Source organism: Panulirus ornatus, chromosome 6 (assembly GCF_036320965.1).
Source record: "Panulirus ornatus isolate Po-2019 chromosome 6, ASM3632096v1, whole genome shotgun sequence".
Classification (NCBI taxonomy): Eukaryota; Metazoa; Arthropoda; class Malacostraca; order Decapoda; family Palinuridae; genus Panulirus; species Panulirus ornatus.
This window is the reverse complement of record NC_092229.1, coordinates 23322205-23347297: the sequence shown is the minus strand read 5'-3', so window position 1 is coordinate 23347297 and position 25093 is coordinate 23322205. Positions and strand designations below refer to the sequence as shown.

At 41.7% G+C, this 25093-nt stretch overlaps 1 protein-coding gene across 1 annotated transcript in view; it reads left to right on the top strand.

The window, feature by feature from the left end:
• Positions 1 to 25093, top strand: part of Nup214 (nuclear pore complex protein Nup214) — a 380758-nt gene that overhangs the window by 329605 nt on the left and 26060 nt on the right. Inside the window, exons 18-19 of the mRNA XM_071662750.1 lie at positions 2828 to 2915; positions 12538 to 12648. Coding sequence (XP_071518851.1) covers positions 2828 to 2915; positions 12538 to 12648 — 199 coding nt within the window. The remainder of the gene's footprint in view (positions 1 to 2827; positions 2916 to 12537; positions 12649 to 25093) is intronic.

Here is a 25093-nt window from a genome sequence, read left to right as displayed (position 1 = left end):
GTACCAGAAGAGACTGAATACAGAATGGAAAAAGGTGAGAACAAAGGACGTAAGGGGAGTTAGGGAGGAATGGGATGTAATTAGGGAAGCAGTGATGGCTTGCGCAAAAGATGCTTGTGGCATGAGAAGCGTGGGAGGTGGGCAGATTAGAAAGGGTAGTGAGTGGTGGGATGAAGAAGTAAGATTGTTAGTGAAAGAGAAGAGAGAGGCATTTGGTCGATTTTTGCAGGGAAATAATGCAAATTACTGGAGATGTATAAAAGAAAGAGGCAGGAGGTCAAGAGAAAGGTGCCAGAGGTGAAAAAGAGGGCAAATGAGAGTTGGGGTGAGAGAGTTTCATTAAATTTTAGGGAGAATAAAAAGATGTTTTGGAAGGAGGTAAATAAAGTGCGTAAGACAAGGGATCAAATGGGAACTTCAGTGAAGGGGGCTAATGGGAAGGTAATAACAAGTAGTGGTGATGTGAGAAGGAGATGGAGTGAGTATTTTGAAGGTTTGTTGAATGTGTTTGATGATAGTGGCAGATGTAGGGTGTTTTGGTCGAGGTGGTGTGCAAAGTGAGAGGGTTAGGGAAAACGATTTGGTAAACAGAGAAGAGGTAATAAAAGCTTTGCAGAAGATGAAAGCCGGCAAGGCAGCAGGTTTGGATGGTATTGCAGTGGAATTTATTAAAAAAGGGGGTGACTGTATTGTTGACTGGTTGGTAAGGTTATTTAATGTATGTATGACTCATGGTGAGGTGCCTGAGGATTGGCGGAATGCGTGCATAGTGCCATTGTACAAAGGCAAAGGGGATAAGAGTAAGTGCTCAAATTACAGAGGTATAAGTTTGTTGAGTATTCCTGGTAAATTATATGGGAGGGTATTGATTGAGAGGGTGAAGGCATGTACAGAGCATCAGATTGGGTAAGAGCAGTGTGGTTTCAGAAGTGGTAGAGGATGTGTGGATCAGGTGTTTGTTTTGAAGAATGTATGTGAGAAATACTTAGAAAAGCAAATGGATTTGTATGTAGCATTTATGGATCTGGAGAAGGCTTATGATAGAGTAGATAGAGATGCTCTGTGGAAGGTATTAAGGATATATGGAGTGGGAGGCAAGTTGTTAGAAGCAGTGAAAAGTTTTTATCGAGGATGTAAGGCATGTGTACGTGTAGGAAGAGATGAAAGTGATTGGTTCTCAGTGAATGTAGGTTTGCGGCAGGGTGTGTGATTTCTCCATGGTTGTTTAATTTGTTTCTGGATGGGGTTGTTAGGGAGGTGAATGCAAGAGCTTTGGAAGGAGGGGCAAGTATGCAGTCTGTTGTGGATGAGAGAGCTTGGGAAGTGAGTCAGTTGTTGTTCGCTGATGATACAGCGCTGGTGGCTGATTCATGTGAGAAACTGCAGAAGCTGGTGACTGAGTTTGGTAAAGTGTGTGAAAGAAAGTTAAGAGTAAATGTGAATGAGTAAGGGTATTAGGTACAGTAGGGTTGAGGGTCAAGTCAGTTGGGAGGTAAGTTTGAATGGAGAAAAACTGGAGGAAGTGAAGTGTTTTAGATATCTGGGAGTGGATTTGGCAGTGGATGGAACCATGGAAGCGGAAGTGAATCATAGGGTGGGGGAGGGGGCGAAAGTTCTGGGAGCCTTGAAGAATGTGTGGAAGTTGAAAACATTATCTTGGAAAGCAAAAATGGGTATGTTTGAAGGAATAGTGGTTCCAACAATGTTGTATAGTTGCAAGGCATGGGCTATGGATAGAGTTGTGCTCAGGAGGGTGGATGTGCTGGAAATGAGATGTTTGAGGACAATATGTGGTGTGAGGTGGTTTGATCGAGTAAGTAACGTAAGGGTAAGAGAGATGTGTGGTAATAAAAAGAGTGTGGTTGAGAGAGCAGAAGAGGGTGTTTTGAAATGGTTTGGTCACATGGAGAGAATGAGTGAGGAAAGATTAACCAAGAGGATATATGTGTCAGGGGTGGAGGGAACGAGGAGAAGTGGGAGACCAAATTGGAGATGGAAAGATGGAGTGAGAAAGATTTTGTGTGATCGGGGCCTGAACATGCAGGAGGGTGAAAGGCGTTCAAGGAATAGAGTGAATTGGAATGATGTGTTATACCAGGGTTGACGTGCTGTCAATGGATTGAACCAGGGCATGTGAAGCATCTGGGGTAAACCATGGAAAGTTTTGTGGGGCCTGGATGTGGAAAGGGAGCTGTGGTTTCAGTGCATTATTAAATGACAGCTAGAGACTTAGTGTGAACGAATGGGGCCTTTGTTGTCTTTTCCTAGCGTTACCCCGCACACATGAGGGGAGAGGGTGTTGTTATTCCATGTGTGGCGGGGTGGCGATGGGAGTGAATAAAGGCAGACTGTATGAATTATGTACATGGGTATATATGTATATGTCTGTGTGGGTATATATCTGTATACATTGAGATGTATAGGTATGTATATTTGCGGGTGTGGACGTGTATGTACATACATGTGTATGTGGGTGGGTTTGGCCATTCTTTCGTCTGTTTCCTTGCGCTACCTCGCTAACGCGGGCGACAGCGACACAGCAAAATAAGTATATAAATAACTACCTCTGCCATAAATTTGGGGTGGCTTCCTGCAGTAGAGGAAGGTAAGTTTAGTTAAGAGCTTTAACAGGAGAAACTGACCTGCTCAGAGCTGAAGATATTGATTTTTTTGCCCCAAGCTCCTACCATGGGCTTAGCTTCTAAATGATGAATCGTGGACTAGCACAGTGATATCCCTTTATCATTTGATTGCAATAATTAATAGTTATCATAATAATCTTGTCCTGACAAATAAGATTGTAACTTGTCTTGGTTTCTTGTCTTAGGTGGAGGCTTTAGCAGTTTTGCATCAAGTGGATCAACATTTGGTTCCATTGCTAACTCATCACAACCATCCAGCTCAGGTTTTGCAAGGTATGGATAAGTTTTTCTGTAGTCACACATTTTAAAGTACAAGTAAGTTATTTATCTTTAGAATTTCAGTTACATAGAAGAGCTGAATGACATATGGTTTGAATTCTTCACATATGATTTATAATATTACTGATAGACAATAATCAAATTTGCTATTATGAGTACTGTTTGATTCACATGTTATTACAGCTAATTTATAAGAAATTAAAAGGAATTGAATTATTTACAAATATTGGGTTTCAACTGTTTTTTGCTAGTTTTTGTTTCTTTTGTTAATTACTCAGCTGGTCATCTGATCCAGATTTGGGTCAGCAGAGGTTTTGTGTTCCACAACTAGATTATAATTATTTACCTAAAAAACCAATAACTTCAGCTTAGGGTCAGGCCAAAGATACAAAGGTTCACTGGTTTTTTGCTCATCTGGAGTGCTGTAACTTACTTACACAATTTGTAAGACATAATCAGCCAAAATATCACACTTTCACCCACCTACTGTAACATCAGACCCAAATGTTCCAGTACGATGCTACATACAAATCTTGTGCATTGTGTTTTGGATGGTTTCAGCTTCTGTATAGTTCTAGTAGCACTTGATGTCGAGAGAGTATTTGACACCAGTTACTTAATATATCCTTACTCAAAAGATACTTAACACACCCCTTAAAAAAATGACAAAAAATGGGTGGCCAACTTCAAGTTTAAGGTGGTCACCAAGTGGATATTTATGGGGCTGCAGACATTCTGCTGTAAGCTCTACAGTGAAGTCCTTCAAGGAGCAGTTCTTTCTTCAGCCCTGTCTGATCACTTTCAAGCCTTCTCTCCACAACCCTCAGACCAGTATGATCTTCTCTAATCTGGATGATCTTACAGTTACATCACAGCACTCTGACATTACACAAATGACAGTAAACAAACAGCATTACATCACTCAGTTAAAATACTGGCTTGCTTACAGCAGAATGTCTACATCCCCACAAATATCCACTGTTTCTTTTTAACCTTTGACAGAAATGAATCCATCCTGTATCATTTTATTATGTATGGTTAACTACTCCCACCTTGCAAAACACCAACCATTCTAAGTGTTACATATGACACAGACATGGTATTTTCTTCTCATCACAACCACCACAACCACCAACATAGGGCTGTGAACAAACTAAATGCCCTCAGTACACTTCTTGGCACTGGTTAAGGATAAGAAATAGAATGCCCTAGTATTTTCTATGAGCAGTTCATCTTTCTTCTTTTTTCTTTCACATAAGTTCAGTGTTTTGCACATAAGTAAGGTAGCAGACAGAACAGATGACTAAGCCATAGAGGATAAAATGGTCCTCATTTGGCTCTTTCATTTGTTCCTTCTCTTGGAAAATGATACAAGAGGGGAAGATTTTTAGCCTCCCGCCCCTGCCCCTCTTAGTCACCTTCAGCAACACGCAGGAGATTCATGGTTAGTATTTTTTCTTCCCTGTCCCCAGGGATAGCAGTTCATCTGCTCTTCCCAGAACTATGCCTCACCTGCCATGTAGCAGACCTACAGACCTCACAAAACAGAGCACTCAGAACAATCACCAGCTCCATTGTAACTAAATATTCAATATCTGTACCAAAGAACAAAAACGTTTCCAATGCAAGCCTATTTCTGCGTGCTTGGCTCCTGTTTCTTCATAACTGCGCTAACCCCTTCTCAATCAAGCCACTTCGTAACAGTCCACCATCTTTTACATCCCTGCCCCACACTTCATCATCCTCAAACACCACATTGATACACTAAATATCCACCCCTCCAACTCGCTCATGAACTTCATTTCTACTAGACATACACTCACCTAAATCAATAATATGCCTCACAGATATGAACAAGATGATCCTCCATGTGACCCTACTCCTCACTGTCTTTTGACAGTCATACAAACTTGCTGAAGGTGACTTCCCAATCTTGTTTTAGTCACTTGAGGCATAGCCCGGTAACACCTGTGTATTCATAGGAGCCTTTGATGTTTGAATACAGTCCTGAAAATCACATTTTGATTGAAACTTTGGATAATGGGTCCCATATTACCATAGGATCACATGGGGTAAGGGAAAGTAATATTTCTGGGGAAGATTTCTCAACCCAATTTTCTCAAAAAAATTGTGAAAAAAATGTCAAGATCATGCAGCATAGTTCAGGAACATTATCAATCTGCCCACTGGCAGAGGGCAACTCTAGTGCAGTGTTTTCTAAGGCTCCTCCCTAACGTTTCTATCAAACACTTCAGCTTAATGTATCTACCTCATGTTCCTGCTTAATGTTCCAACCTACTACTTCAACCTGATTTGTCTATCTAATGTTCCTGCTTAATGTTCCATCCTACTTTTTCTCCCCAATGATTCCCGCTGATGTTCCTACCCTCTTCTTTTACTTAATGCTCCTATCTAGTATTCATACCTTTTAATTCTATCTTTTGCTCCTTCCATTTTGCCAAAAGGCAGGGCTAGCACATAACGCCCATTACGTTACTTACTCGATCAAACCACCTCACACCACATATTGTCCTCAAACATCTCATTTCCAGCACATCCACCCTCCTGAGCACAACTCTATCCATAGCCCATGCCTTGCAACTATACAACATTGTTGGAACCACTATTCCTTCAAACATACCCATTTTTGCTTTCCAAGATAATGTTTTCGACTTCCACACATTCTTCAAGGCTCTCAGAAATTTCTCCCCCTCCCCCACCCTATGATTCACTTCCGCTTCCATGGTTCCATCCGCTGCCAAATCCACTCCCAGATATCTAAAACACTTCACTTCCTCCAGTTTTTCTCCATTCAAACTTACCTCCCAATTGCCTTGTCTCTCAACCCTACTGTACGTAATAACCTTGCTCTTATTCATATTTACTCTTAACTTTCTTCTTTCACACACTTTACCAAACTCAATCACCAGCTTTTGCAGTTTTTCACATGAATCAGCCACCAGCGCTGTATCATCAGCGAACAACTGACTCACTTCCCAAGCTCTCTCATCCACAACAGACTACATACTTGCCCCTCTTTCCAAAACTCTTGAATTTACCTCCCTAATAACCCCATCCATAAACAAATTAAACAACCATGGAGACATCACACACCCCTGCCACAAACCAACATTCACTGAGAACCAATCACTTTCCTCTCTTCCTACACGTACACATGCCTTACATCCTCGATATAAACTTTTCACTGGTTCTAACAACTTGCCTTCCACACCATTCATTCTTAATACCTTCCACAGAGCATCTCTATCAACTCTATCATATTCCTTCTCCAAATCCATAAATGCTACATATAAAATCCATTTGCTTTTCTAAGTATTTCTCACAAACATTCTTCAAAGCAAACACCTGATCCACACATCCTCTACCACTTCTGAAACCACACTGCTCTTACCCAATGTGATGCTTTGTACATGCCTTCACCCTCTCGATCAATACCCTCCCATGTAATTTCCCAGGAATACTCAACAAACTTTGTACAATGGCACTATGCAAGCATTCCTCCAATCCTCAGGCACCTCACCAAGAGTCATACATACATTAAATAACCTTACCAACCAGTCAACTTTTCACTACTTCTAACAGCTTACCTTCCACACCATATACTTTCAAGACCTTCCACAAAGCATCTCCATCAACCCTATCATATGCCTTCTCTAGATCCATAAATACCATAAATGCCACGCTTCTCATGCCACAAGCATCTTTTGCACAAGCCATCACTGCTTTCCTAAATACATCCCATTCCTCCCCCACTCCCCTGACATCCTTTGTTCTCACCTTTTTCCATTCTGTTCTCAGTCCCTCCTGGTACTTCCAGGCTCACTTACTCTCACCACTCTCTTCACCCCAACATTCTCTCTTCTTTTCTGGAAACCTCTACAAATCTTCACCTTTGCCTCCACAAGATAATGATCAGACATCCCTCCAGTTGCACTTCTCAGCACATTGATATCCAAAAGTCTCTCTTTCGCACGCCTATCAATTAACACGTAATCCAATAACGCTCTCTGGCCATCTCTCCTACTTACATTCGTATATTTATGTATATCTCTCTTTTTAAACCAGGTATTCCCAATCACCAGTCCTTTTTCAGCACATAAATCTGCAAGCTCTTCACCATTTCCATTTACAACACTGAACACCTCATGTACACCAATTATTCCCTCAGCTGCCACATTTCTCACCTTTGCATTCCAATCACCCATCACTATAACCCAGTCTCGTGCATCAAAACTACTAACACACTCACTCAGCTGCTCCCAAAACACTTGCCTCTCATGATCTTTCTCCTCATGACCAGGTGCATATACACCAATAATCACCCATCTTTCTCCATTAACTTTCAGTTTTATCCATATCAATCTAGAGTTAACTTTCTTACACTCTATCACATACTCCCACCACTCCTGTTTCAGGAGTACTGCTACTCCTTTCCATGCTCTTGTCCTCTCATTAACCCCTGACTTTACACCCAAGACATTCCCAAACCACTCTTCCCCTTTACCCTTGAGCTTCGTTTCACTAAGAGTCAAAACATCCAGGTTCCTTTCCTCAAACATGCTACCTGTCTCTCGTTCTTCTGTCGACTCCTTCTTCTGTTTCCCCTTTTAGAAAGTTAAAATACAATGAGGGGAGGGTTTCCAGACCCCTGCTCCTGTCCCCTTTAGTCGCCCTCTATGACACATGAGGAATGCGTGGGAAGTATTGATATATTATAAGTATAATATATAAAAAGGGGTGACTATATTGTTGACTGGTTGGTAAGGGTATTTAATGTATGTATGATTCATGGTGAGGTGCCTGAGGATTGGCGGAATGCTTGCATAGTGCCATTGTACAAAGGCAAAGGGGACAAAGGTGAGTGCTGAAATTACAGAGATATAAGTTTGTTGAGTATTCTTGGGAAATTATATGGGAGGGTATTGATTGAGAGGGTGAAGGCATGTACAGAGCATCAGATTGGGGAAGAGCAGTGTGGTGTCAGAAGTGGTAAAGTATGTGTCGATCAGGTGTTTGCTTTGAAGAATGTATGTGAGAAATACTTAGAAAAGCAAATGGATTTGTATGTAGCATTTATGGATCTGGAGAAGGCATATGATAGAGTTGATAGAGATGCTCTGTGGAAGGTATTAAGAATATATGGTGCGGGAGGCAAATTGTTAGAAGCAGTGAAAAGTTTTTATCGAGGATGTAAGGCATGTGTACGTGTAAGAAGAGAGGAAGGTGATTGGTTCTCAGTGATTGTAGGTTTGTGGCAGGGGTGTGTGATGTCTCCCTGGTTGTTTGATATGTTTATGGATGGGGTTGTTAGGGAGGTGAATGCAAGAGTTTTGGAAAGAGGGGCAAGTATGCAGTTTGTTGTGGATAAAAGAGTTTAGGAAGTGAGTCAGTTGTTGTTCGCTGATGATACAGCGCTGGTGGGTGATTCATGTGAGAAACTGCAGAAGCTGGTGACTGAGTTTGGTAAAGTGTGTGAGAGAAGAAAGTTGAGAGTAAATGTGAATAAGAGCAAGGTTATTAGGTACAGTAGGGTTGAGGGTCAAGTCAACTGGGAGGTAAGTTTGAATGGAGAAGAACTGGAGGAAGTGAAGTGCTTTAGATATCTAGGAGTGGATTTGGCAGCAGATGGAACCATGGAAGCGGAAGTGAATCATAGGGTGGGGGAGGGAGCGAAAATTCTGGGAGCATTGAAGAATGTGTGGAAGTCGAGAACATTATCTTGGAAAGCAAAAATGGGTATGTTTGAAGGAATAGTGGTTCCAACAAAGTTGTATGGTTGCAAGGCGTGGGCTGTGGATAGAGTTGTGCGGAGGAGGGTGGATGTGCTGGAAATGAGATGTTTGAGGACAATATGTGGTGTGAGGTGGTTTGATCGAGTAAGTAATGTAAGGGTAAGAGAGATGTGTGGAAATAAAAAGAGTGTGGTTGAGGGAGCAGAAGAGGGTGTTTTGAAATGGTTTGGGCACATGGAGAGAAGGAGTGAGGAAAGATTGACCAAGAGGATATATGTGTCAGAGTTGGAGGGAATGAGGAGAAGTGGGAGACCGAATTGGAGTTTGAAAGATGTAGTGAAAAAGATTTTGAGTGATCGGGGCCTGAACATGCAGGAGGGTGAAAGGCGTGCAAGGAATAGAGTGAATTGGAATGATGTGGTATACCAGGGTTGACGTGCTGTCAGTGGATTGAACCAGGGTATGTGAAGCGTCTGGGGTAAACCATGGAAAGTTCTGTGGGGCCTTTATGTGGAAAGGGAGCTGTAGTTTCGGTGCATTATTACATGACAGCTAGAGACTGAATGTGAACGAATGTGGCCTTTGTTGTCTTTTCCTAGCGCTACCTCGCACACATGAGGGAGGAGAGGGTTGTTATTCCATGTGTGGCGAGGTGGCGATGGGAATGAATAAAGGCAGACAGTATGAATTATGTACATGTGTATATATGTATATGTCTGTGTGTGTATATATATGTATACGTTGAGATGTATAGGTATGTATATTTGCGGTTGTGGATGTGTATGTATATACATGTTTATGTGGGTGGGTTGGGCCACCCAGATCCATAATATTATATATTATATTATACTTTGTTGCTGTCTCCCACATTAGCGAGGTCACGCAAGGAATCAGATGAAAGAATGGCCCAACCCACCCACATACACATGTATATATATACATGTCCACACATGCACATAAACATACTTATACATTTCAACGTATATATATATATACACATACACAGACATATACATATATACCCATGTACATAATTCATACTTGCTGCCTTTATTCATTCCCGTCACCACCCCGCCACACATGAAATGATACTCCCTCCCCCTGCATGTGTGCGACGTAGCACTAAGAAAAGACAACAAAGGCTACATTTGTTCACACTCAGTCTCTAGCTGTATTGTAAAATGCACCGAAACCACAGCTTCCTTTCCACATCCATGCCCCTCAAAACTTTCCATGTTTCACCCCAAACATTTCAGGCCCTGGTTCAATCCATTGACAGCGCGTCGACCCCGGTATACCACAACGTTCCAATTCACTCTATTCCTTGCACACTTTTCACCCTCCTGCATGTTCAGGCACCGATCGCTCAAAATCTTTTTCACTCCTTCCTTCCAGTTCCAATTGGGTCTCCCACTTCTCCTCGTTCCCTCCACCTGTAACACATATATCCTCTTTGTAAATCTTTTCTCACTCATTGTCTCTGTGTGACCAAACCATTTCAATACACCCTCTTCTGCTCTCTCAACCACACTCTTTTTATTACCACATATCTCTCTTACCCTTTCATTACTTACTCGATCAACCCACCTTACACCATATATTGTCCTCAACCATCTCATTTCCAACACATCCACCCTCCTCTGCACAACTCTATCTATAGCCCACGCCTCTCAACTATATAACATTGTAGGAACCACTATTCCTTCAAACATACTCATTTTTGCTTTCTGAGAAAATATTCTCGCTTTCCACACATTCTTCAATGCTCACAGAATCTTCACCCCCTTCCCCACCCTGTGACCCACTTTTTCTCCAGTTTTTCTCCATTCAAACTTACCTCCCAATTTACTTGCCCCTCAGCCCTATTGTACCTGATAACCTTGCTCTTATTCACATTTACTCTCAGCTTTCTTCTTTCACACACTTTACCAAACTCAGTCACCAGCTTCTGCAGTTTCTCACAAGAATCAGCCACCAGCGCCGTATCATCAGCGAACAACAACTGACACACTTCCCAAGCTCTCTCATCCACAACAGACTGCATACATGCCCCTCTCTCCAAAACTCTTGCATTCTCTTCCCTAACAACCCCATCCATAAACAGATTAAACAACCATGGAGACATCACGCACCCCTGCCCCAAATCGACATTCACTGGTAACCAGTCACTTTCCTCTCTTCCTACTTGTGCACATTCCTTACATCCTCAATAAAAACCTTTCACTGCTTCTAACAACTTGCCTCCCACACCATATACTCTTAATACCTTCCACAGAGCATCTCTATCAACTCTCTCATATGCCTTCTTCAGATCCATAAATGCTACATACAAATCCATTTGCTTTTCTAAGTATTTCTCACATACATTCTTCAAAGCAAACACCTGATCCACATATCCTCTACCACTTCTGAAACCACACTGCTCTTCCCTAATCTGATGCTCTGTACATGCCATGACCCTCTCGATCAATACCCTCCCATATAATTTTCCGGGAATACTCAACAAACTTATACCTCTGTAATTTGAGCACTTACCTTTATCCCCTTTGCCTTTGTATAATGGCACTATGCATGCATTCTGCCAATCCTCGGGCACTTCAGCATGAGCCATACATACATTGAATATCCTCACCAACCAGTCAACAACACAGTCACCCCCTTTTTTAATAAAATCCACTGCAATACCATCCAACCCGCCGCCTTGCCAGCTTTCATCTTCCTCAAAGCTTTCACTACCTCTTCTCTGTTTACCAAACCATTCTCCTTGACCCTCTCACTTTGCACACCACCTCGACCAAAACACCCTATATCTGCCGCTCTGTCATCTAACACATTCAACAGACCTTCAAAATACTCGCTCCATCTCCTTCTCACGTCACCACTACTTGTTATTACCTCCCATTATCCCCCTTCACCAATGTTCCCATTTGTTCTCTTGTCTTATACACTTTATTTACCTCCTTCCAAAACATCTTTTTATTCTCCCTAAAATTTAATGGTATTCTCTTACCCCAACTCTCATTTGCCCTTTTTTCAGCTCTTGCGCCTTTCTCTTGACCTCCTGCCTTGTTCTTTTATACATCTCCCAGTCATTTGCACTATTTCCCTGCAAAACTTGTCCAAATGCCCCTCTCTCTTCTCTTTCACTAATAATCTTACTTCTTCATCCCACCACTCACTACCCTTTCTTATCTGCCCACCTCCCACACTTCTCATATACCACAAGCATCTTTTGTGAAAGCCATCACTGCTTCCCTAAATATATCCCAATATTCCCCCACTCCCTTTACATCCTTTACTCTCACCTTTTTCCATTCTGTACTCAGCCTCTCCTGGTACTTCCTCACACAAGTCTCTTTTCCAAGCTCTCTTACTTTAACCACTCTCTTCACCCCAACATTCTCTCTTCTTTTCTGGAAACCTCTACAAATCTCACCTTCCCCTTCCACAAGATAATGATCTGACATCCCTCCAATTGCACCTCTCAGCATATTTACATCCAAAAGTCTCTCTTTCATGTGCCTGTCAATTAACACGTAATCTCTCCTACTTACATATGTATACTTATGTATATCTCTCTTTTTAAACCAGGTATTCCCAATCACCAGTCCTTTTTCAGCACACAAATCTACAAGCTCTTTACCATTTCCATTTACAGCACCGAACACCCCATGTACACCAATTATTCCCTCAACTGCCACATTAATCACGTTTGCATTCAAATCATCCATCGCAATAACCTGGTCTTGTGCATCAAAACTGCTAACACACTCACTCAGCTGCTCCCAAGACACTTGCCTCTCATGATCTTTCTTCTCATGCCCAGGTGCATAATTTATAATTTATTTATTTACTGTTTTCAGTTTTTCTGGTCAGAGCCAAACAGCATCATTTGGAGGGTTAGCTCAACAATCTGCCAGTCAGCAACAACCAGCCAGCCAGCCATTTGGATCCAATGGAAATGTTTTTGGAAGGTAAACATGAAAGATTTTATATTGTTTAGTGTAACTATAATTTTGTGATTACTTATTTGCATTGTTGGAGAAGGGAAATTTACACCTGCAGGTTCTTATCTCTGGAGCATTCTCTTGTCATTTAACTGCTTAGGATAATGATTGCTTTCTGCATTAACCATCTCCTCAGTCATTTTGTTCCATTTATCCACTATTGTGCAATAAAGATACTTCTTTACATCTTTTGTCACAAGTTTCTTGCTTAATTTCATGTCATTTCCTCTAGTTGCTCTGTCTCTACATGTCTCAAAGAACTGTTCATTGTGAGCATTATAGATCTGTTTTAAAAACTTAAAGGCCATGATCAGGTCACCCCTGACTCTTCTCTTTCCCAGGGTGGGCAAATTTAAAACCTAAAGCCTTTTCCTGTAACTCGGCTTTCTTAATGCTGGTACCATTTCTCTTGCCCTCCTCTGGCCCTTCCTTCATAGTTCATTGTGCTTCTTCATTGTAGCGATTAAACTTTAGAAGCATATTCTAGTTTTGGCCTTTTTTAGGATGTGAACAGCTCACTGAATATTTGCTGATCTGTATACTTGAAAGCTATGCTGTTTCCCAGCAACAGGTCAGGTACAATGATGAGTCCTAAGTCCTTTTCATGCAGAGAGTCCTGAAGCTTATTTCCTGTGAGATGGTAATCATATCGAGGCCACCTTGTACTCTGACCAATCCTCATTACTTTGAACTTATTTGGGTTGAATTTCATTGATCATGTATCACACCAACTTTGGAGTCTGTTTAGTTTCCCTCGTAAGTTGATGTATTCCTTCTTGGTTGTCACTTTCTTTATGACCATTGTATCATATGCCAACATTCCGGTAGGAGTCCATATCTTCAGCTGTCATTTACATACATCAAGATGATTATTGGTCCCTGGCCAGAACTGTATGGCACTGCTGGTCACCTTGGCAGATTTGGAGAAGCCTTCTTTGACATTTGTGCTTTTTTCACTTCCACTGAGATAAAATATCCATGGAAGAAGTTCCCTTCCTGATATTTTGCCTTGTTGCCCAATATCTGATTTAGCCTCCCATGCTGTACAGTGTCAAATGCTTTTGGCTGTCCAGATAAAAACATTTCACCGAGCCTATCCTTTTGTCTAAGATAGCACTACTCTAATGGAAATCTAAGATGTTTCTTAGATGATTTCCTGTCCCAAAATGCTGTCTTTCATTTAAGTAATCCCTTAGTAGAAAATCATCCATTTACTCCATAATTATCTTTTCCAGAATCTTGTCTGTAGTTCAGTGCCTGCTCTCAGTCACTTTTCTGATAGATAGGTATGATGATCACCCTTTTCCATTTGCTTGACACTCTATATCTCCAATAAAAATTTGAATAGTATTTCAAGAGGATTAATTATCGTATCTGCGCACATCTTCGGCATATGAGGTGAAATTTCATCAGACCCATGAGCCTTGTATGAGCCTTTTAGTATCCTGTTAATGGCTTTTCTAGGTATCTCAGTGTTTTCTAAAAACCACCTTCCCATTCTATTTCATTGGTGTTAAAGTTATAGTGTCTTCCATTGTGAAAGCTCTTTTGAACTTGTTATTTACATCATCACATATCCTATCATCCTCAGCAAATCTTCCCTATGAATCCCTTATCAGATTCTCTGTGACTGACAGTTTACTCCAAATGAATTTAGGGAAAAGTTTTTTGGTTTTCTCATTGCCCATCTCCACAGTATTCTTTTCAAGTTTCTTTGTTCGTCCTTTCTTATCCTGCTATACTGTCTCTTGCTCTCTTATACCTTGCACACCATAAAGCTCCTTTGCTTGATGCCATTTGTTATTGAACCATTTTTCTTCTTTCATACCATTCCCTCTGAATGTGAGGCCAGAGATACCCATATTCTTACACCTTCCTTATAAATTGCACACAATCTCACACTATAAAGCCCTTTTTCATTGGCTACTGAATGCTGTTTCCAAATTTTTATCATAGAAATTATTAGGGTTTTAAGTGTGTTGTTACCCCTTATTATGCTTTGCTCATGTGACAACATTGCACTATTTGTGCAACTAGTAACCTGATTGTTAGTGGTTTTTTAAAGCTTGTTATGGTCCATGCTAAAATTTGAAGGAATAATCCTCAATGAAAATAATATTTATGTTTGAGTTTCTGTAATGGTCCAATATTTCATGAAAAGATAAGTCTCTGAATAAATATTTGGGAGTAAGGGAAGGGGAAAAGGCTGTTTAACACTTAACCGAGTTGTTTTCAGAATTTCCTACCCTACTACCATACAATCAATACCCCTTAAGCAGATGAATCATCAGCAAAACAACTGCCATTATGAAGAAGGTTTATTGCCTCAATAGAGTCTGACATATGATTGCAAGAGAGCAAGTAATATTGAAACCTACAGCTGTGTGCTACTTACAAATCCATTTGCTTTTCTAAGTATTTCTCACATACATTCTTCAAAGCAAACACCTGATCCACACATCCTCTACCACTTCTGAAAACACACTGCTCTTCCCCAGTCTGATGCTCTGTACATGCCTTCACCCTCTCAATCAATGCCCTCCCATATAATTTACCAGGATTACTCAACAAACTTATACCTCTGTAATTTGAGCACTCACTCTTATCCCCTTTGCCTTTGTACAATGGCACTATGCACGCATTCCGCCAGTCCTCAGGCACTTCACCATGACTCATACATACATTAAATAACCTTACCAACCAGTCAACAATACAGTCACCCCCTTTTTTAATAAATTCCACTTCAATACCATGTATGTAGCATTTATGGATCTGGAGAAGGCATATGATAGAGTTGATAGAGATGCTCTGTGGAAGGTACTAAGAATATATGGTGTGGGGGGCTAGTTGTTAGAAGCAGTGAAAAGTTTTTATCGAGGATGTAAGGCATGTGTACGTGTAGGAAGAGAGGAAAGTGATTGGTTCTCAGTGAATGTAGGTTTGCGGCAGGGGTGTGTGATATCTCCATGGTTATTTAATTTGTTTATGGATGGGGTTGTTAGGGAGGTGAATGCAAGAGTTTTGGAAAGAGGGGCAAGTATGAAGTCTGTTGGGGATGAGAGAGCTTTGGAAGTGAGTCAGTTGTTGTTCGCTGATGATACAGCACTGGTGGGTGATTCATGTGAGAAACAGCAGAAGCTGGTGACTGACTTTGGTAAAGTGTGTGAAAGAAGAAAGTTAAGAGTAAATGTGAATAAGAGCAAGGTTATTAGGTACAGTAGGGTTGAGGATCAAGTCAATTGGGAGGTAAGGGTGAATGGAGAAAAACTGGAGGAAGTAAAGTGTTTTAGATATCTGGGAGTGGATCTGGCAGCGGATGGAACCATGGAAGCGGAAGTGAATCATAGGGTGGGGTAGGGGGCGAAAATCCTGGGAGCCTTGAAGAATGTGTGGAAGTCGAGAACATTATGTCGGAAAGCAAAAATGGGTATGTTTGAAGGAATAGTGGTTCCAACAATGTTGTATGGTTGTGAGGCGTGGGCTATGGATAGAGTTGTGTGCAGGAGGGTGGATGTGCTGGAAATGAGATGTTTGAGGACAATATGTGGTGTGAGGTGGTTTGATCGAGTAAGTAATGTAAGGGTAAGAGAGATGTGTGGAAATAAAAAGAGTGTGGTTGAGAGAGCAGAAGAGGGTGTTTTGAAATGGTTTGGGCACATGGAGAGAATGAGTGAGGAAAGATTGACCAAGAGGATATATGTGTCGGAGGTGGAGGGAACGAGGAGAAGTGGGAGACCAAATTGGAGGTGGAAAGATGAAGTGAAAAAGATTTTGAGTGATGGGGGCCTGAACATGCAGGAGGGTGAAAGGCAGGCAAGTAATAGAGTGAATTGGATCGATGTGGTATACCGGGGTAGACATGCTGTCCAATGGATTGAATCAGGGCATGTGAAGCGTCTGGGGTAAACCATGGAAAGTTCTGTGGGGCCTGGATGTGGAAAGGGAGCTGTGGTTTCAGTGCATTATTACATGACAGCTAGAGACTGAGTGTGAACGAATGGGGCTTTTGTTGTCTTTTCCTAGTGCTACCTCACACACATGAGGGGGGAGGGAGATGTTATTCCATGTGTGGCGAGGTGGCGATGGGAATGAATAAAGGCAGTGTGAATTGTGTGCATGTGTATATATGTATGTGTCTGTGTGTGTATATATATGTGTACATTGAGATGTATAGGTATGTATATTTGCGTGTGTGGACGTGTATGTATATACATGTGTATGGGGGTGGGTTGGGCCATTTCTTTCGTCTGTTTCCTTGCACTACCTCGCAAACACGGGAGACTGCGACAAAGCAAAATAAATAAATGATAAATATAATAGCTGTGTGATGTTGGTATAGAAGAGTGAGGGAGAGAATCAGGTAGGCAAACTGACAAACAAAGTAGGAGGGATGGACAAAGGGCATCATTGGATTATGTGTTAATTGATAAGCATGTAAAAGAGAGACTTTTGGATGTTAATGTGCTGAGAGGGGCAGCTGGAGGATGTCTGATCATTATCATGTGGAGGTGAAGGTGAAGATTTGTTGAGGTTTTCAAAAAGAAAGAGAGATTGTTGTGGAGAAGAGTGTAAAATGGCAAATGACATGAGGGAAGTGGGTGAGGAATGGGATGTATTTAGGGAAGTAGTGATGGCATGTGCAAAAGATGCATGAGGCATGAGAAAGGTGGGAGGTGGGTAGATTAGAAAGTGTAGTGAATGGTGGATTAAGGAAGTAAAGTTGTTAGTGAAAGAGAAAAGAGGCATTTGGACAGTACTTACAAGGAAGGAGTGCAAATACCTGGGAGATGTATAAAAGAAAGTGGTAGGAGGTCAAGAGGAAGGTGCAGGGGTTGAAAAATTGGGCAAATGAGAGTTTGGGTGAGAAAGTATCATTAAACTTTAGGGAGAATAAAAAGATGTTTTGGAAGGAGGTAAATAATGTGTGAAAGATGAGAACAAATGGGAACATCAGTGAAGTGGGCAAGGGGAAAGTGATAACAGGTAGTGATGAAGTGAGAAGGAGATAAAGTGAGTATTTTGAAGGTTTGTTGAATGTGTTTGATGATAGAGTGGCAGATGTAAGGTGTTTTGGTTGGGGTGGTGTGCAAAGTGAGAGGGTCAGGGAAAATGGTTTGCTTAAGAGAGAAGAGGTAATGGAAGCCTTGTGGAAGATGAAATCTGGCAAGGCAGCGGGTTTGGATGGTATTGCAGTTGAATTTATTAAGAAATGGGGTGACTGTGTTGTTGATTGGTTGGTAAGAATATTTATTGTATGTATGGATCATGGTGAAGTGCCTGAGGATTGGCAGAATGCATGTATAGTGCCATTGTACAAAGGCAAAGGGGATAAAGGTGAGTATTCAAACTACAGAGGCATAAGTTTGTTGAGCATCAGATTAGGGAAGAACAGTGTGGTTTCAGAAGTGGTAGAGGATGTGTAAATCAGGTGTTTTCTTTGAAGAATGTGTGTGAGAAATACTTAGAAATACAGATGGATTTGTATGTGGCATTTATGGATCTGGAGAAGGCATATGATAGAGTTGATAGAGATGCTTTGTGGAAGGTCTTGAAAGTATATGGTGTGGGAGGTAAGCTGTTAGAAGTAGTGAAAACTTTTTATCAGGTATGGAAGGCATATGTACGAGTAGGAAGAGAGGAGAGTAACTGGTTCCCAGTGAAGGTCGGTCTGCAGAAGGGGGTGTATGATGTCTCCATGGTTGTTTGATTTGTTTATGGATGGGATGGTTAGGGAGGTAAATGCAAGAGTTTTGCCTATTAGGGATGAGAGTTCCTGGAAAGTGAGTCACTTGCTGTTCACTGATGATACAGCACTGGTGGCTGATTGAAGTGAGAAACTGCAGAAGTTGGTGACTGAGTTTGGAAAAGTGTGTGAAAGGAGAAAATTGAGAGTAAATGTGAATAAGAGCAAGTTTATTAGGTTCACTAGAGTTGAGGGACATGTTGATTGGGATGCAAGTTTCAATGGAGAAAGGTTGGAGGAAGTGAAGTGTTTTAGATATCTGGTAGTGGACTTGGCAGTGAATAGAACCATGGAAGCAGAGGAGGCGAAGGTTTTGGAGTGATGGAGAATGTGCGGAAAGAGAGAATGTTATCTCAGAAAAAAATGAGTATGTTTGATGGATTAGCAGTTCCAACAATAATATATGGTTGCAAATCATGGGCTATAGTTAGGGTTGTATGAAGTACGGTGGATGCATTGTAAATGAAATGTTTAAGGACAATTTGTGGTGTGAGGTGGTTTGATTGAATAAGTAATTGATGGGTAAGAGAGATGTGTGGAAGTGAAAAGCGTATGATTAAGCGAGCAGAAGAGGGTGTGTTGAAATGGTTTGGACATATGGAGAGAATGAGTGAGGACAGGTTGACAGAGATGATATATGTGTCAGAGGTGGAAGGAACAAGAAGCAGGAGACCAAATTGAAGGTTGAAGGATGGAGTGAAAAAGATTTTGAGCGATCTCCCCCCGCATGCGCACGAGGTATCGTTAGGAAAAGGCAGCAAAGGCCACATTCGTCTACACTCAGACTCTGGCTGTCATTTGTAATGAACCGAAACCACAGCTCCCTTTCCATATCCAGGCCCCACAAAACCAGGCCTGAACATACAGGAGGGTGAAAGGCATGCATGGAATAGAGTGAACTGGAACGATGTGGTATATCGAGGTCGACATGCTCTCAATCTATTGAACTAGGGCATGTGGAGTGTCTTGGGTAAACCATGGAAAGGTGTGTGAGGCCTTGATGTGGAAAGGAAGCTGTGGTTTCATTGCATTACACATGACAGCTACAGATTAAGTGTAAACAAATAAGGCTTTTTTTTTTTCCTTTTTTTTTTTTTTTTTTTTTTTTTTTTTTTTTTCCTGGCACTAGTTTGCTGGAGAGGGGGGTGCTAGTTCCATGTGTGGCACGGTGGTGATGGGAATGGATGAAGGCAGCAAGTATGTGTATGTGGGTTTATGTGTATGGATGTATATGTATGTATGTGTGTTTGTGTGTGGGCGTTTGTGTATATGTGTGTGGTTGGGCTGTTCTTCATCTGTTTCCATGCGCTACCACGCTGATGCAGGAAGTGGCAATTGAGTATAAAACTTAAAAGAATATACATATATATTTATTTTTTATTTATTTTAATTATTTTTATTTATTTTTTATTTTACCAGGGTCGACGTGCTGTCAGTGGATTGAATCAGGGCATGTGAAGCATCTGGGGTATACCATGGAAAGTTCTGTGGGGCCTGGATGTGGAGTTGTGGTTTCGGGCATTATTACATGACAGCTAGAGACTGAGTGTAAACAAATTGGGCCTTTGTTGTCTTTTCCTAGCGCTACCTCGCACACATGAGGGGGAGAGGGATGTTATTCCATGTGTGGCAAGTTGGCGATGGGAATAAATAAAGGTAGACAGTATGAATTATGTACATGTGTATATATGTATATGTCTGTGTGTATATATATGTGTACATTGAGATGTATAGGTATGTATATTTGCGTGTGTGAACGTGTATGTATATACATGTGTATGGGGGTGGGTTAGGCCATTTCTCTCGTCTGTTTCCTTGCGCTACCTCGCAAACGCGGGAGACAGCGACAAAGCAAAATAAAAATAAAAAAATAATTTATTCATTATACTTTGTCACTGTCTCCCGCATTAGCTAGGTAGCACGAGGAAACAGACAAAATAATGGCCCAAACCACCCACATACACATGTATATACGTACACGTCCACACATGCACATATACATACCTATACATTTCAAGTATGAAGTCTGTTGGGGATGAGAGAGCTTGGGAAGTGAGTCAGTTGTTGTTCGCTGATGATACAGCGCTGGTGGCTGATTCATGTGAGAAACTGCAGAAGCTGGTGACTGAGTTTCGAAAAGTGTGTGGAAGAAGAAAGTTAAGAGTAAATGTGAATAAGAGCAAGGTTATTAGGTACAGTAGGGTTGAGGGTCAAGTCAATTGGGAGGTGAGTTTGAATGGAGAAAAACTGGAGGAAGTGAAGTGTTTTAGATATCTGGGAGTGGATCTGGCAGCGGATGGAACCATGGAAGCGGAAGTGGATCATAGGGTGGGGGAGGGGGCGAAAATCCTGGGGGCCTTGAAGAATGTGTGGAAGTCGAGAACATTATCTCGGAAAGCAAAAATGGGTATGTTTGAAGGAATAGTGGTTCCAACAATGTTGTATGGTTGCGAGGCGTGGGCTATGGATAGAGTTGTGCGCAGAAGAGGGTGTTTTGAAGTGGTTTGGGCACATGGAGAGGATGAGCGAGGAAAGATTGACCAAGAGGATATATGTGTCGGAGGTGGAGGGAACAAGGAGAAGAGGGAAACCAAATTGGAGGTGGAAAGATGGAGTGAAAAAGATTTTGTGTGATCGGGGCCTGAACATGCAGGAGGGTGAAAGGAGGGCAAGGAATAGAGTGAATTGGAGCAATGTGGTATACCGGGGTTGACGTGCTGTCAGTGGATTGAAGCAGGGCATGTGAAGTGTCTGGGGTAAGCCATGGAAAGCTGTGTAGGTATGTATATTTGCGTGTGTGGACGTATGTATATACATGTGTATGGGGGGGGGTTGGGCCATTTCTTTCGTCTGTTTCCTTGCGCTACCTCGCAAACGCGGGAGACAGCGACAAAGTATAATAAAAAATAAAAAAACATTTCAACATATACATATATACACAAGTACATAATTCATACTTGCTGCATTTTTTCATTCCCGTTGCCACCTCGCCACATATAAAATAACAATTCCCTCCCTCCACATACGCACGAGGTAGCACTAGGAAAAGACAATAAAGGCCCCATTTGTTCACACTCAGTCTCTAGCTTTCATGTATAATGCACCAAAACCACAGCCCCATTTCCACATCCAGGCCCCACAAAACTTTCCATGGTTTACCCCAGACACTTCACATTCCCTGGTTCAATCCATTGACAGCACGTTGACCCCAGTATACCACATCGTTCCAATTCACTTTATTCCTTCCACGCCTTTCACCCTCCTGCATGATCAGGCCCCAATCACTCAAAATCTTTTTCACTCCATCTTTCGACCTCCAGTTTGGTCTCCCACTTCTTGTTCCCTCCACGTCTAAGATATATATATCCTCTTTGTCAGTCTTTCCTCACTCATTCTCTCCATGTGACCAAACCATTTCAAAGCACCCTCTTCTGCTCTCTCAATCACACTCTTTTTATTACCACACATCTCTCTTACCCTTTCATTTCTTACTCGATCAAACCACATCACACCACATATTGTCCTCAAACCTCTAATTTCCAAGACATCCACCCTCCTCCGCAGAACTCTATCTATAGCCCATGCCTCGCAACCATATAACATTGTTGGAACCACAATTCCTTCAAACATACCCATTTTTGCTTTCTGAGATAACGTTTTCGCCTTCCACACATTTTTCAACACTCCCAGATCTTTTGCCTCCTTCCTCACCTTGTAACTCACTTCTGCATCCATGGTTCCATCTGCTGCCAAATCCACACCCAGATATCTAAAACACTTCACTTCTTCCAGGTTTTCTCCATTCAAATTTACCTCCCAATTGACTTGTCCCTCAACCCTACTAGACCTAATAACCTTGCTCTTATTCACATTTACTCTCAGCTTTCTTCTTTCACACACTTTACCAAACTCAGTCAACAGCTTCTGCAGTTTCTCACCCAAATCAGCCATCAGTGCTGTATCATCAGCAAACAACAACTAACTCACTTCCCAAGCTCTCTCATCCACAACAGATTGCATACTTGCCCCTCTCTCCAAAACTCTTGCATTAACCTCCCTAACAACCCCATCCATAAACAAATTAAACAACCATGGAGACATCATGCACCCCTGCTGCAAACCGACATTCACTGAGAACCAATTACTTTCCTTTCTTCCTACTCGTATACATGTCTTACATCCTCGATAAAAACTTTTCACTGCTTCTAACAACTTGCCTGCCCCACCATATATTCTTAATACCTTCCACAGAGCATCTCTATCAACTCTATCATATGCCCTCTCCAGATCCATAAATGCTACATACAAATCCATTTGCTTTTCTAAGTATTTCTCACATACATTCTTCAAAGCAAACACCTGATCCACACATCCTCTACCACTTCTGAAACCACACTGCTCTTTCCCAATCTGATGCTCTGAACATGCCTTCACCCTCTCAGTCAATACCCTCCCATATAGTTTGTTCTCATCTTACGCACTTTATTTACCTCCATTTAAAACATCTTTTTATTCTCCCTAAAATTTGATGATACTCTATCACCCCAACTCTCATTTGCCCTCTTTTTCACCTCTTGCACCTTACTCTTAACCTCCTGCCTCTTTCTTTTATACATCTCCATGTCATTTGCACTATTTCCCTGCAAAACCCGTCCAAATGCCTCTCTCTTCTCTTTCACCAATAATCTTTCTTCTTCATCCCACCACTCGCTACCCTTTCTAATCTGCCCACCTCCCACACTTCTCATGCCACAACCATCTTTTACGCAAGCCATCACTGCTTCCCTAAAAACATCCCATTCCTCCCCCACTCCCCTTACATCCTTTGCTCTCACCTTTTTTCATTCTGCACTCAGTCTCTCCTGGTACTTCCTCACACAAGTCACCTTCCCAAGCTCACTTACTATCTCCAATCTCTTCACCCCAACATTCTCTGTTCTTTTCTGAAAACCTCTACAAACTTCACCTTTGCCTCCACAAAATAATGATCAGAAATTCCTCCAGTTACATCTCTCAGCCCATTAACATCCAAAAGTCTCTCTTTCACGTGCCTATCAATTAACACATAATCCAATAATGCTCTCTGGTCATCTCATACTTACACATGTATACTTATTTATATCTCTCTTTTTAAACCAGGTATTCCCAATCACCAGTCATTTTTCAGCACACAAATCTACAATATCTTCACCATTTCCATTTACAACACTGAAAACTCCATGTACACCAATTATTCCCTCAACTGCCACATTATTCACCTTTGCATTCAAATCATTCATCACTATAAACTGGTCTCGTGCATCAAAACTGCTAACTCACTCACTCATCTGCTCCCAAAACACTTGCCTCTCCTGATCTTTCTTCTCATGACCAGTTGCATATGCACCAATAATCACCCATCTCTCTCCATCCACTTTCAGTTTTACCCATATCAATCTAGAGTTTACTTTGTTGCACTCTATCACATACTTTCACCACTTCTGTTTCAGGAGTAGTGCTACTCCTTCCCTTGCTCTTGTCTTCTCACCAACCCCTGACTTTACTCCTAAAACATTCCCAAACCACTCTTCCCCTTTACCCTTGAGCTTCGTTTCACTCAGAGCCAAAACATCCAGGTTCCTTTCCTCAAACATACTACCTATCTCTCCTTATCTTGGTTACATCCACACACATTTAGACACCCCAATCTGAGCCTTCGAGGAGGATGAGCTTTCCACGCATGACTCCTTCTGTTTCCCCCTTTAGAAAGTTAAAATACAAGGAGGGGAGGGTTTCTAGCCCCCCTCGCTACCGTCCCCTTTAGTTGCCTTCTACAACAAGTGAGGAATGCGTGGGAAGTATTCTTTCTCCCCTAACCCCAGGTATATATATATATATATATAGGGATAGGGGAGAAAGAATACTCCCCACGCATTCCTCACGTGTCGTAGAAGGCAACTAAAGGGGATGGGAGCTGGGGGCTAGAAACCCTCCCCTCCTTATATTTTAAGTTTCTAAAAGGGGAAAAGAAGAAGGAGTCATGCGGGAAGTGCTCATTCCCCTCAAAGGCTCAGATTGGGATGTCTAAATGTGTGTGGATGTAACCAAGATGAGAAAAAAGGAGATATAGGTAGTATGTTTGAGGAAAGGAACCTGGATGTTTTGGCTTTGAGTAAAACGAAGCTCAAGGGTAAAGGGGAAGAGTGGTTTGGGAATGTCTTGGGAGTAAAGTCAGGGGTCAGTAAGAGGATGAGAGCAAGGCAAGGGGTAGCACTACTTCTGAAACAGGAGTGGTGGGAGTATGTGATAGAGTGTAAGAAAGTAAACTCCAAATCCAGGCCCCACAGAACTTTCCATGGTTTACCCCAGATGCTTCACATGCCCTGGTTCAATCCATTGACAGCACGTCAACCCTGGTATACCACATCATTCCAATTCACTCTATTCCTTGCACGCCTTTCACCCTCCTGCATGATCAGGACCCGATCACTCACAAACTTTTTTACTCCGTCTTTCCACCTAGAATTTGGTCTCCCACTTCTCCACGTTCCCTCCACCTCTGACACATATATCCTCTTTGTTAATCTTTCCTCACTCATTCTCTCCATGTGACCAAACCATTTCAAAACACCCTCTTCTGCTCTTTCAACCACACTTTTTATTACCACACATATCTTTTACCCTATCATT